The sequence below is a fragment of the Cyprinus carpio genome, chromosome A7 (genome assembly GCF_018340385.1).
Source record: "Cyprinus carpio isolate SPL01 chromosome A7, ASM1834038v1, whole genome shotgun sequence".
NCBI classification, from domain to species: domain Eukaryota; kingdom Metazoa; phylum Chordata; class Actinopteri; order Cypriniformes; family Cyprinidae; genus Cyprinus; species Cyprinus carpio.
The window spans coordinates 41,001,460-41,015,157 of NC_056578.1; the positions used below are offsets into that span (position 1 = coordinate 41,001,460).

Here is a 13,698-nt window from a genome sequence, read left to right on the forward strand (position 1 = left end):
CTCTTGGTGTTGTAACGTTTGCATTCTCTCTCTAGAGAGGAGCAAGAAGCCTTTAACTCACTGCCAGCAGAGAAAAAGTTTTGAGTGGGCTCTGCCTATTTCTGATACTGTGATGTTTAATAGAGGGTTACAATTACACTGACAAGTTAATAACTTTCCTCTAGTATATACACTGAAGTACATAGTCTGAAGCCACCTATTTCAACACAAATAAGGTCTCTAACTAGAATGTATCGCTCGGTATCTGGACTCGATCGTTTGCTTGTGACCATGTATGTCACTATTTAGGAATCGGATGAAAAATACTTAAAGATAATATGATTTTGAACATTTATTGTTACTAAATGTTTTCCAGTCTTGAGGGTTGCAATTAATAACTTTTGGACAGTCCGATGTTTTTGAACAACATTTTGATTAAGAGTTTCCTACGAGATCGGATCTTGCACCACAGGCTGTCGTTGTTAACAAGCTGTCACAGTGTTGGGACTATGTTAAATCTAGCCCTGAAAACCTTTTAGGGTGCAACAGAGATGATTATAATAGTATGATTCATTTGAGTAAGAATGTACTTAACTGAGCAGTTTGTTTTCGTGCATTTTTCTAGTATGCTTGTCAATGTTCGTGTCACTTAAGAGACATTTTTAGGGATTTGCTAACATTTTCATTGGCCTTTTCATGTGTCTTCTGATCTTTCTTGCTGCCATGGTTTGGCCTTCGATGCTAACAGGGTTTGTTGACGTTGCAGAGCAGTTCGGTGACCTTAATCAGCCGTGACACGGTGCTCTGGGACTCTTCCTGCAACCGCTGGTTGTTCTGCCTGAGACTTTGCACCTCTGCTTGCAGCATTGCCTTGTCCTCTTTCTCCTGTGGGAGGCATGCAAACATAATCACTTTCAGGTTCGAGCGTTCTCACTCTGTATAGGTAGGACACATCCACGCCACATGAGGGTTTCCTAAGCCTGAATATGTTAAAGGAATGAAACACAGATGAAGCCGATGGCTGAAGCTGGGCAAAGGATGGCTTGCTTGATTTGCACACACAACAAAATATGCCACACTATTACATGCAATGCAAGCATTGATCCTCAGATCCTTAGATGAACAAAAAACTGATTCTTACACTGAGGCCCTGATTTACTAGAGGTTTGCATGTATACACAGTGCCGTGAAGTCTCTTCTGTTCCCCAAAGCTGCATTTATTTGATCAAAAAAGGCAGTAAAAACAGTAAAATTGTGAAATATTATTACAATTTAAAATAAATGTTTTCCATGTTAATATAGTAAAATACAATTTATAGCTGTATTTTCAGCATCATTACTCCAGTCTTCAGTGTCATGTGATCTTCAGAAATCATTCTGATATGCTGATTAGCTGCTCAAGAAACATTTCTGATTATTATCAGTGTTGAAAACAGTTTTTGCTGCTTAATATTTTCAAAGAAAACCATGATACTGTTTTTAGAAATAGAAAGTGCAAAAACTTTTACTTTTGATCAATTTAATGCATGATTGCTGAACAAAAATAATAATCTCTTTATATATATATATATATATACTGACCCCAAACTTTTTTATATATTTGATTGGCACTTCACCAATGGCAATACATTAAAAAGCAAAAAAATAAACACATTTCACTTGAAATGTATATTTATTAATTAATTGGACAGCTTATACGTCCATTTCTTGTGTGGAAAAAGTTAGTACACCCCTATATTTATTAAGTGCCTTAAACTACAATCAAATCCAACAAATAATAACTGAAAAGTAGTAGAAAATCACTAAACAGGACATGCACACTTTATATGAATCTAATTATATTGTTCTGATTTGTTCATAAACCCTAAAAAATTGCACTTTTGATCAGTTGAATTCATTCTTAATAATAAAAGTAATAATTTAGTAATCTTAAAAAAATGTGCATAAATGAATTATGCATGAAGGACGGACAGAAAATTATACAAATGTCAACAGGTTATTTCTGCCAAATGCATGCAAGACTAGCTACAAAACTGAGGGATGTACTTATTTTTCCACAGTAGACATGTTGAATGAATTTCTGTATATTTTAGACCAAACAAGCAAATTAGTAGCTTTTATTATCTTAGTAAATCAGGACCTGCATGCAAATTAGTTCTAGATTTCAGCAAAACAAACAAACAAACAAACATACAAACAAACAAACAAAAAAAGCCCAAAGTGGCACCAGACATGCTGCATCAGTCATATGAAGCATTCATTAAGCTCTGGACATTCTTGGAAAGAAAAATACATGCATTTTTCATAATGTTCATGCATCCTGAATGAGTTGAATGCCTAAAAACACTGAAAGAGCAATGATGCCTCTAAACATGGTAGCAATTCACAGTAGACTGTTATCTGTGCATGTATTATAGTGTTCATAAGGCCACACTCAAGGTGACCGAGCTTCAGTAAGCTTTGGTTTACCTAGATGAGTGTGCTGGAAAACTGTGGGACATTATGCAGTCAACCATGCTCACCCTCGCTTTCCCTTCCTGACCTTATGTGGATAATGGGATCAAACAAAGAAGAACTGAGACCTTGGATCAGCTATAATATTCATCCTGACTCAGAGACCTTAAAGCAATGATATAATATAATATAAGTGTACATGCACTTCAGTCATACAGTTGTAGGTCGATGTTAATGGTCTGCAGTAATTCTATTATGTGTGTGTGTGTGTGTGTGTGTATACTAAGACACGCCTACTCTGTGTGCTGTTTCCAACCAATTACAATTAACCTCAAATCTCTCCATTTCCTAACATTCATTGTAGCAAATGAGCAATAACTACAAAACTAAAACACTCAAAAGAAATGTATCTCCCATAAGCAGGAAAATCATTTTGAAAAGTGTGTGAAATGTTCTTTGTGTCTGGGTAATTCATCATTTAAAGGAATGTTCCCAGGTTCAACACAAGTTAGGCTTTATTGCAAAATTAAACTGACAAAAATGCTGTCTTATTTCAAATCCATTAATAGTAATAATAACTCATATTAAATAATGAATAGATAATGCTCTAGTTTAAATAATTTGATTTTTATTAGATTCCATTTTGCCCGTTTTGTGTTGCTGTTAAATAGTAGGAAATAGCGAGAGAAAAATATAAGATTATGTTTTCCGTTCCCATTAGGTCACACTTTGTTTTAAGGTGTCCTTGTTACGGTGTAATTATATATTTAAGTACTGAGCAATATTAATTAACAAGACGGGAAGGGTTAGGATTAGGGTTTGATTTGAGGTTAGTTGCATGTAATTGTACATAATTTACTGTGATTACTACAGTAAGAACATGTAATGTGTAACAAGGACACTAAAATAAAGTGTTATAATTATTTTTATTATTATTAGTACAACATATTCTAACTTAACATTGTGTTTTAAAACTGGGCTTTTCCAAACCAAGAAATTGAAGGTTGAGTCATTAATCTAAATGAACAAATCCCTGTTAATGAAGACACTTTACAATGAGGTCCCATTAGTTAATGTTAGTTAATGCATTCACTAACTAACATCACCTCCTTCACATCCTTCAAGGAATAGTTCACTTTCAAATGAAAATTTGCTGAAAATGTGCTCCCCCTCAGGCCATCCAAGATGTAGATGAGTTTGTTTCTTCAACAGATTTGTAGAAATGTAGCAATGCATCGCTTGCTCACCAATGAAGTGAATGGGTGCCGTCAGAATGAGAGTCCAAACAGCTGATAAAAACATCACAATAATCCACAAGTAATCCACACCACACCACACCACTCCAGTCCATCAGTTAAAATTGATTCAATTGATTAACATCCATCATTAAGACCTTTTAAATTCAAACCATCGCTTCCAGCTATAATACGAGTCCATAATCCATAATAACACTTCCTCCAGTGAATAAGTCCATCACCTGTTGTTTCTCACATCAAAATCCACACATATATTTGTTTAGAGTGTGTTTTTAGCTCGTAAATGGTGCTTGATCGGCGCAGATTTCTCTCCTGATTCAGACCAGATGGCTGTTCGCTGAAGAAAGCAATATTATGTATAGAGGACTAGTATTTTAGCTAGAGGCAACAGTTTAAAATGTCTTAAGTATGGATTTTATTTTACAAACATGCAGCTTCTCTCTTCATAAAACATTAACTGATGGACTGGAGTGGTGTGGATTACTTGTGATGTTTTTATCAGCTGTTTGGGCTCTCATTCTGACGGCACCCATTCACTGCAGAGCATCCACTGGTGAGCAATTTATGTAAAGCTACATTTCTCCAAATCTTTTGCTATGAAGAAACAAACTCATCTACCATCTTGGGTCAGTAACTTTTCAGCAAATGTTTATTTTTGGGTGAACTATTTCTTTCAACTATACTTTTCCATCATTTTGTTGTTAATCAAGTGGGAAATGTCAAACATGTTGTTGTTTATTTGTTACTGATTAAAATCTGAGTAAAAATCTCATGCTCTACTTGCCTTAACTGCCATTGGTGGGTTAGTGTTGAGAGTGAGCATGGCTGCCCATTGTCCCTCCAGCAATCTTCTCATCTCCTCTGTTCACCCTGCTCAATGACAAGACAGGTTTCTTTTGCTTGTCCCGCCCTACCTCTACAGTCCCTCTGTGTGATTGGCTCTGTGAAGTAGCAGTGGCTCTTTGAAGTAGCGAAGAGGGCAAGGACTGGACAGGGCAGATATACAGACAAGGATGGGTGGATGTATTGAATGGGAGATATTTGAAGGGGTTACAGTGTGGGAAGAGTGCTGCGACAGAGAGAGCTGTGATGTGACAAACCCACAGAGGACAAAGTACCTTTTGGAGGTCGTCCTGCAGTCGCTTCAGCATGGCCTCGAGCTGGGACACTTTCTCCTCAAGGTGACCAGGCGAGTCACTGCGAAGGCAGGGAGACAAAGAAGAACACGAAAAAAACAAAAACAAAAAACAAAATGATGTCCAGTCAAGTGTTTGGATTCTTTCAGATTCTTTAATGTTTTTGAAAGAAGTCAGAAATACAGTAAAAGTTGTGAAATATTATTGGAATTTCAAATAGCTGTTTTCTATCTGAATATACGTTAAAATGTGATTTATTGCTATGATGCCAAACTGAATTTTCAGCATCATTACTCCAGTCTTCAGTGTCACATGATCCTTAAAGAGCAGGTCATATGGTATTTTAAAGTGTGCTAATATTGTGTTGGAGTCGCCTACAACAGGTTAAAATGCATCTAAGGTCAGAAAACATTGTAATTTTCTCAAAATATACATTTAATATTACAGTCATTTACCAATGATTTCGAAACGATTCATTCCAAGCAAGTTCGGAGCAAACCCCTCCCTTCCATAAGTCTACTCTGCTCTGATTGGTCAGCTGGACAAGCCTGTTGTGATTGGCACAGAGAGGAGTCCTTGATCCAGTTAGCCAGCGCTACCATTGACAAAGCACCTTTACATGAAACAGTAATATAGTGCTCCAATCCGTTCTTATAATAATGACATAAAATACAAAAACACTCATGCAAGTGAATCTTGCCCACAGCTAAAGTTTAACTGCTAAACTGTGAACACTAGGTGGATACGTTAGCCGAGTGCTAAAGTGACTAACTGATGAAACAATACAGATTGTAAACCAAAATATGTCTACTGTAATGTTTGAAGAACGACAGACAAAAGACGCTTGGTCTTAACTTTTAATCAGAATGCAGAACAGCTGTATCACAGGCGCAGCAGCCTAACACTCGCTCGTCTCTCCCACATTAACCCTATAACTGCACGATAAACAGCATTTTCACAATGATTATAAATTCTTTATTTTTTTAACATTGTTTATTTGTTAAATGTAGTAATTTTATTAGTGTAGACACATTCTTAGGAAATAGTGAGTTCACAGCGAATTATGAGAGTTATTTTGTTCTTTAGCTGGAAACCTAAAGCTGCACTAGGTATACAACACATATTAGCACAAAAACCTTTTTGAGCGCTCAGTTGAAAATGTACACATAACGTATCAATCGTACTTACAGGTTGTGGTTCGGAGAGCTTGTTAGTCCAGATTAAGTAAATTAGAAGCCAATAAAGATAAAAGCCAAGATTAGAGAATCAGTCCTTGGTAAAATGACATGCACACAACAAAAGGTTCGAATTGTATTTCTGTGGTACGTTTGAACAGAGCGTCTTCTTAAACATGATGTAAACACACTAACTAGTGGAAGCGTTTGTGGGCAGGCGGGGATTATGCAAATGTGTTACCCAGTGACGTATACCGGTAACAGGCAAAAGAGTCGAAAAAGGCGAATATGACTCTCTCTTTTGAGAGACAATATCTTTACTTATCATGCACTTTTTTGATTAACAACTCTGCAGATTGTTTTCATTTAAGGATAGCTACATTATAAACTACAAAAAATAGATTTTTCAAAAAACCATATGACCTGCTCTTTAAGAAATCATTCTAATATGCTGATTTACGGCTCAAGAAACATTACTGATTATTATCCATGTTAAAAACAGGTTTTGCGGTTTTTTGTTTTTTAGGTATTTTGTAGGGTTGTTATTTTTGTTGTTGTTTATTGATTTATATATATGACTCATTTTTTTTGATTTTAATAAAATATACATATAATAACAATGAGGCAATACTATTTTGTTCAAATAAAGTATCTTTTTTTTCTTTTTATAGAACAAGACTGTTAAAATAAATAATATACATAAAAACAATTATCTTATGAACAGTATGTATTATAACAAATATCTCCAGGGGGCGCCAATGGACTGGTGATCAAGTCCTTGTTTATTACTGGCCAAACAACATTTAATCCAACTGTTTACTAAATCTTTAATATTTGGCCATTTTTTTATGATATAAATGCTACAGCCACTGTGATTTCTTGAACAAGAATGTGGACATCAAAACATGCAAACTCAAAGGGAGGGCTTGAACTTTTATTTTGAAATTGTGATATTGTGAAATAGTATAAAAATTTAATTATTTGAATATATGGTAAAATGTAATTGATTGCTGCGGTCAAACCTGAATTTTCAGCATCATTACTCCAGTCTTCAATGTCACATAATCCTTCAAAAAACATTCTAATATGCTGATTTGCTGCTGAAAGTATTAATACCTTTAAATAAATAAATAAATAAATAAATGTTACTTTCCCCATCTTCTGAGGGGTTCTTAAAAGCTGTCAGATTTATAGTTCTCTTTGAGTTGTGAAGGAACATTTGCTAACCGTCTTGCCTCATGTTTTGAGTACTGTGTAATCTAATGTCGAAGAGTTGATGGCACAGTCATCCTCACCTGTCCTTCATGTCTTTAAACCTGGTTTCTGTCTGACCTGGCTGGTTTTCTGGGGATGCTTGTGATCCATCTCCTGACTTCCGGTCTAAACCCAGCAGGAAATTACATTATTATTCCATCATGTCACAGAAAAATAACCAGACCAGCATTCTTACTTAACAGACTAAACTTTCTCACTCTAAATCACACTTTCACATGTTCAAACACATTTCTTCCACTGAAAAATGCCATTTCTCACCTTCTCGAGACAAAGCTTCCAGAATGTTCCGACAGGCGCTGGCCAGATCAGAAATCGACTGCCACTCTTCTTCAGATGAATCTGTGGTCTCTGAGAGAACTAAAATCAACAAAAATATATTGTAAAAGGGCTTTGTGGAGAGTATTTAGGATTTATTATTTGTTGGGATCTACAAGAAGTATTTTTGGTGTCAAAAACACAATGAAGAAACTGTTTAGAATTTTTTAGCCAACACTGACCCAGAGATGCAACTGATGGTTTTGAATGATTTTTCAAAATTGTGAATAAAACCAGTCATAAGGGTAAATTTTTCGAAATTGAGATTTATACATCACCTAAAAGCTGAATAAATAAGCTTTCCATGGTTAGGACAATATTTTGCCGAGATACAACTATTTTAAAATCTGGAATCTGAGGGTGTAAAAAATTTTAGATTTTCGCCTTTAAAGTTGTCCAAATGAAGTTCTTAGCAATGCATATTACTAATCAAAAATTAAGTTAATATATTTACAGTAGGAAATTTACAAAATATTTTCATGGAACATCATCTTTACTTAATATCCTAATGATTTTTGGCATAAAATAAAAATCAATAATTTTTGGCTAAAATTTGGCTATTGCTACAAATATACCCCAGCTTCCACAGCTGTTTCGACTCATTATTTTTTATTTTTTTTTAGTGCAGACAGTCACATTTGCAACTGTTTGGAGTTAAGTGGAATTCTCTCTTCATCTGTCAAGACTAAAATTGTTGTTCTATGCTTAAACAAATAATTTATGGACATTTTTGGATAACAAGATTTGTTTATGGTTTATGACCTTCTCCATTCATTCCCAATGCATTTTTTTTATCATCTTGAGGGTCTCTGGTTACAAATTGGACCAATCACAGCTGTTGTGGTCTGTGTAGATGCAACATGAGTTACACTGGAAAGACGCATGGCACAAGATACACTTTAACCAGTGCAACTATACAGAGCTTACAGCATGAATCAGGCTCAGAAATATAAATAAGCCTTTAGTCTGTTCTTAAATCCGAATATAGCATTAAAAATGATTTAAAAAATTAATAAAAAATGTTACAGTTCATTTATCAGTTAATACTTTTTAAAAAATTTATAATTAATGTTTTATTTCATGTGTTTGTATGTTTGTTATGTTTGGTTTAGGATGCATTATAGTTGAAATTTATATTTAATGCAATAAGCTGAAATTTAGAGTGATTTCTCGCCCACTAAGTAGGACTTACATCTTACACCTTTATATGTAATTTCATAATTATTTCTATTGTCTTTGAAATATGATTAAAGTAATGTTGAATGTACTGACAAGCATTTATGATAAACTAAAATACCTTAATGTCATTTCTATTGAATCTTGGGTAGCACTTTATATTAAAGGGTTAGTTCACCCAAACATGAAAATTAGGCTGTGTTTTACTCACCCCCGAGGGCATACTAGGTGTATATGACTTCCTTCTTTTTAGACAAATCCAGCCGGAGTTATATTAAAAATTGTCTTTGATCTTTCAAGCTGTTTAATGCCACTCAGCAGGTGTTGCATGCATCAGTCCAAAAGAAGTGAAATAAAAGCACCCATCCATCATCAGCCCGGAGCTGCTTCCATGTACAACTGTTGGTGCAAGCTAGATTAAAGTGATTATTATATTTTTAATATGGATATTTTTCTTACAAAAACGCATCAGTATGCTACAGGAGGCCTTTGTTCACCCCCCGGAGCTATGCAATACACTTTTTTTATGGATTTTTTTTTTTTTTTTAACTTTTTTTTTAATTTTTTTTTGAATGCCTGCTGAGTAGCATTAAACAGCTTGAAAGATCAAAGACAGTTTTTAATATAACTCAGACTGGATTCATCTGAAAGAAGAAAGTCATATACACCTAGGATGCCTCTGGAGTGAGTAAAACACAGCCTCATTTTCATTTTTGGGTGAACTAACCCTTTAAGGTGTCCTTGTTACATATGTTACCTGTACTTACTATTATTTTTGTGTTTTATTATGAATATTTACTTGTGAGTAATTATATGCAAGTAGCTATTAATAAAACTAACCATGTAGTAAGTACATGTAGTTAATTAATATTACTCAGTACTTATATGCATAATTACACTGGAACAAGGATACATTAAAATAAAGTGTAACTGAAACTTGTATGTCATGCATTTAAATATATTTGTAATTACCCATTTGTACTGATGAAGTTGCAATTTAGTACATTTCAAATATATCAACTTTTAATGTAAAAATTATAATCAAGTACTTTACATGCTTTTGTGTTTGTTAACACATCAAAATAAATGTACTTCATCATTGCATGACAAAAGATTATTATAATATTTATAATATATATTATAAGATAAGGTATAAGATGTATTATAAATAACATATAACTGATAACATATAACTGATAATAACTTTATATGTGAAAATAACATTTTAACTGCAGTTAGGCTTTTGAATAATTTTGCCAATAACTTCTAACTCTGCCCTCAATTGCACAAAGTGAGAGGTGGTTCCTACTGACAGTCTGAGTTTGTTGAGTATTTACACACATGCAAACCCATATGTATTTTAAAGAAGGGCCTGGAAGATGTAACTGCTCAACAATAATGGGGTAGAGGCACAGGTCAGAGGCACATAACAGATGGCCCAGAGACAGTGTCTTGATTTGAGGCTGTTTAATACCCTTATCCCAACCAGCCCCAGCCTTGCCCCATCTGTCTGAGCTTTACACTCATTTGAAAATGTCAGTGCCATTCAGGCCTTGATTCGTATCTTTTAAAGCTTGCTAAATTTGCTTATGGAGCGGAAGCTGGTTGTAGATCAGCTTATTTTTAAACAGGCAGCATTTACTGTAAAAACAAAAGAGACTGAAAGCAGGAGTAAGGGAAAATGAAACCTCCCAGAGGAAGAGGAGGAACAGAGCCTCCCTGTAGCTAAAGACAAAAGAATACAAAAGAAGGCGAGGTGATGAACAGGGCAAAATACTAACAGAGAAAGTTAGTATTAAATACATTATATCATGATATCTATACTTCGATATTTAAAATAAATGATGACAAATATGGAAAATATGGAATTATCAATAGTAAGTGAAACTGTTGGATTTTGCCAAATTGGATTTAGTGCCAACAAGAAGAACTTCAGTTTTATCTGTATTTAGATTGAGAAAGTTGCACGAGAACCAGGCTTTGATTTAATCTAAACAGTCCAAAAGGGAAAAAGAAAGAAGAGTAGAGGCTTGGAGGACAAATATAACTTGTTGTCATCTGCATAGCAGCTGAAATTAATACCAAATTTAGGTAATACTGTAGGTAGATAATAAATAAAAGAGGGCCCAAGACGGAGCCTTGAGGAACCTCAGTAGTAACAGATGAAGAATATAATCTAAAAAGTATCTTTCTCTCACTGAAAGGGACGTAAAAATATCCAAGGCATGTTTTCTACATTTGTTTTTAGTTAAAACAAGCAAGAATGACAATTTTTTGTTAAATAAATCATTAAAGTAATCAACAAACCAATATAACACTACACAGTAATACATGCTGAAGCATTATTTGACCCTTCTTTCTTTTTTTGATATTCTGATTTTAGTATATAGTTTTTAGAATAATGTAGTGTTTGATGTGTTGAAACTGACTAATGCCACTCACCTTCAACTCCCGTTGCAAACAGACCATACTGACCGTGTTTGAGAAATTAATACAGTATATATATTTTGAATTCGTTTTTATTAGGTGTTAAATGGATCGTAGTTGATCCGTGATTCGTATAGAACAGGCCCCATGGTTTGGCATACATGTGTTCCAAGGATTAGTTGCAAAATTTAACCATAAAAGAGTGAAAGTTTTAAATTTTGTATATGTTTACACATTCAAGAGATTTTAAACCATTTCAGCACAAAAAAAAGTGAAAGAGAACTCAGTTCGGTACTCGCAATCGAAGGGAAAAATATTTTTATATAGAGGATTGTTTTCTGGGCACACATGAAGCCACACACACATGAAGGGTGCACATGCTGAGAGGCACGTTTCAGATGGTGTGCGAACACCGAACTGGATCCTCTTTCACATCTCCTTGCGTTTGAAGAGACACATACACATAAAATTATGACAAAATACCCATCTCGACAATCATTCTGGTAAACACAGTCAGTTATGTCTTAAGTGAACAGCTGACAGAGAAATGGATGTGTATCATTATATTGGACTCATACATCAGCCTATAAATACCTGCTGCTGTCATTATTGCTAATCAAACAACAAAAGACATCTTTGACAAAGATTAATCTATATTCAATTAATACAGTTAACACTATGCACTGTTATTTTACTCTTAATTATTACATTTCTCTACCTGAAAACTACTGTTGGACCTTATTTTATTGGTAACTCTGTTCTGTGTTTATCTATGCTTGTAGATTTTGTATTTGTTATTATTTTTTTATTGGCTGTTCACTTGTCTTTTAATCATGTTTGAATTTTCTTAGTTAGGATAGTAGTTTTTGCTGTGGGATTAAATAAGTACTTAGCTTTAAGTAAAAAATAGAAAGCAAAGTTACATTGAAATATTATTTAAAAAAAAAAAAAAAAAACGATCCAATCCATGAATTAAAAAACCATAGTATGATCAGAACCGTGAGTTTTGTGATCCATTAAACTACTATAGTTTTTTAGTTTTAATGTTTATATTTTTAATTAAAAAAAAAAAAAATTAAGTTTTAGTAATTTGTTGGTTTTGTCATTTGTATTATTGTTTTTATAAATTCTTACTTCAATTTTTGTTATTTTAGTATTACAAGTTAAACTAAATAAAAAAAATAATTTTTTTCACTAGCAACAGGCTGAAATAAAATATATATATATATGTATATGCAATGCATTTCTTATGGTTTTAGTTTAAGTTAATTATAATAACCCTGGTTGGGTAAGAATTGAAAGTTGTGTGATCTTCAGTTGCTTCGTGGTTGATGCCCAGTTTTTCTCTGTAACCATGTGTATGATCTGTAAAATCTGTTCAGATTTGTACACATTCCGGACTTTAGATTAAATGTAAGAGCTCCTGCTGTTTTTCAATTAATTACAGAGTTAAACCTCCCACAGTTTAATATATCTAAAGATCCCATGGAATACCATGTACTTGTGGAAACTGCACTTATAGATTACCAATGAAGCTAAAATAAAGCTTTAGATGTTTTGAAGCCGCACAGTCACTGTGGAAGTACTTGTATGAAGGATTATTTAATGACCCACTGCAAATAGTAGCCTGCTGTAGCAACAGTGGTCTGACCTTATAACATTAACTATATCAGTCATTTGAAAATAATAAATGTACCCTGTTATTGTGGTAACATTAAGAATCACTTACTCTTAGTGATGGAGTTATGGAGGCTCAGAGCTCTGGAGTTTCTTTCTGCACTTTCCATGCAGGAGGATCTCATGGTCACATCACTGACCGATGGCCTCTCCTCAGGCCCCTGATCACAGACAGACTAGAGAGAGGACGAATGAAACCATCAATGAGTAAAAGCAGCTATGACCACAATATCATGGTAAATGTATAAAACAATATAGATATTTTGCTTGAAATTAAATTTCAAATATATATGCATAAAGTGTACAGAGAATTAAATGCTACAAACTAAAGGCTCTTTATCATTATCATTAATTCCTTATTTATATATATATATGTATGTACATATGTAGGCCTATGTATGTGAATTTAATTTGATTAATTAATGATAAGGCTGGTATCATTAAAAAAATGCTTTACACTGAGTTAAAAACAAGACTCAAACAACCAATAAATCAATAAAAAAAATCAAATAAATAATCGCATCAATCAATCAATAAAATGTTTCCTGCATTTTCTTGTTGGATTTCGTCATAATTTCTCTTTTGTCTAACTGAGTATTATTCATTCATTCATTCATTCATTCATTCATTCATTCATTCGAATTTTATTTTATGAATGCAAACCAAAAATAAATATAATATTAAATAATAATAATATATAATGAATGATAAGTTTGGCATAAAAAATGAAAAAAAATTACAAACAAAAGACTCAAATCAATCAATAAATTGTTCAATAAGTCTGTCTGTCAGTCAAATAAATAAATAAATAAGTAAATAAATATTCCT

General features: G+C 33.6%; 1 protein-coding gene across 7 annotated transcripts in view; it reads right to left on the reverse strand.

Moving 5' to 3' along the window:
• Positions 1-316: 316 nt before the first annotated feature.
• LOC109065430 (signal-induced proliferation-associated protein 1-like) overlaps positions 317-13,698 on the reverse strand; it is a 54,728-nt gene continuing 41,346 nt past the window's right edge. For 2 of the 7 annotated variants that reach the window (XR_006160516.1, XR_006160517.1), the window contains 7 exons: positions 12,923-13,046; positions 7,534-7,632; positions 7,296-7,380; positions 4,808-4,886; positions 4,474-4,675; positions 2,449-2,521; positions 728-864 (listed from right to left, as the gene is read on the reverse strand). Coding sequence is in view for 2 of the 7 variants with exons in the window: in XM_042761196.1 (XP_042617130.1) it covers positions 4,493-4,675; positions 4,808-4,886; positions 7,296-7,380; positions 7,534-7,632; positions 12,923-13,046 (570 nt within the window). In the remaining 5 variants the exon portion in view is untranslated. Of the gene's footprint in view, positions 865-2,448; positions 2,522-4,473; positions 4,676-4,807; positions 4,887-7,295; positions 7,381-7,533; positions 7,633-12,922; positions 13,047-13,698 lie in introns of all 7 variants that reach the window. The other 5 variants (XR_006160520.1, XR_006160518.1, XR_006160519.1 and 2 more) reach the window with 5 other exon arrangements.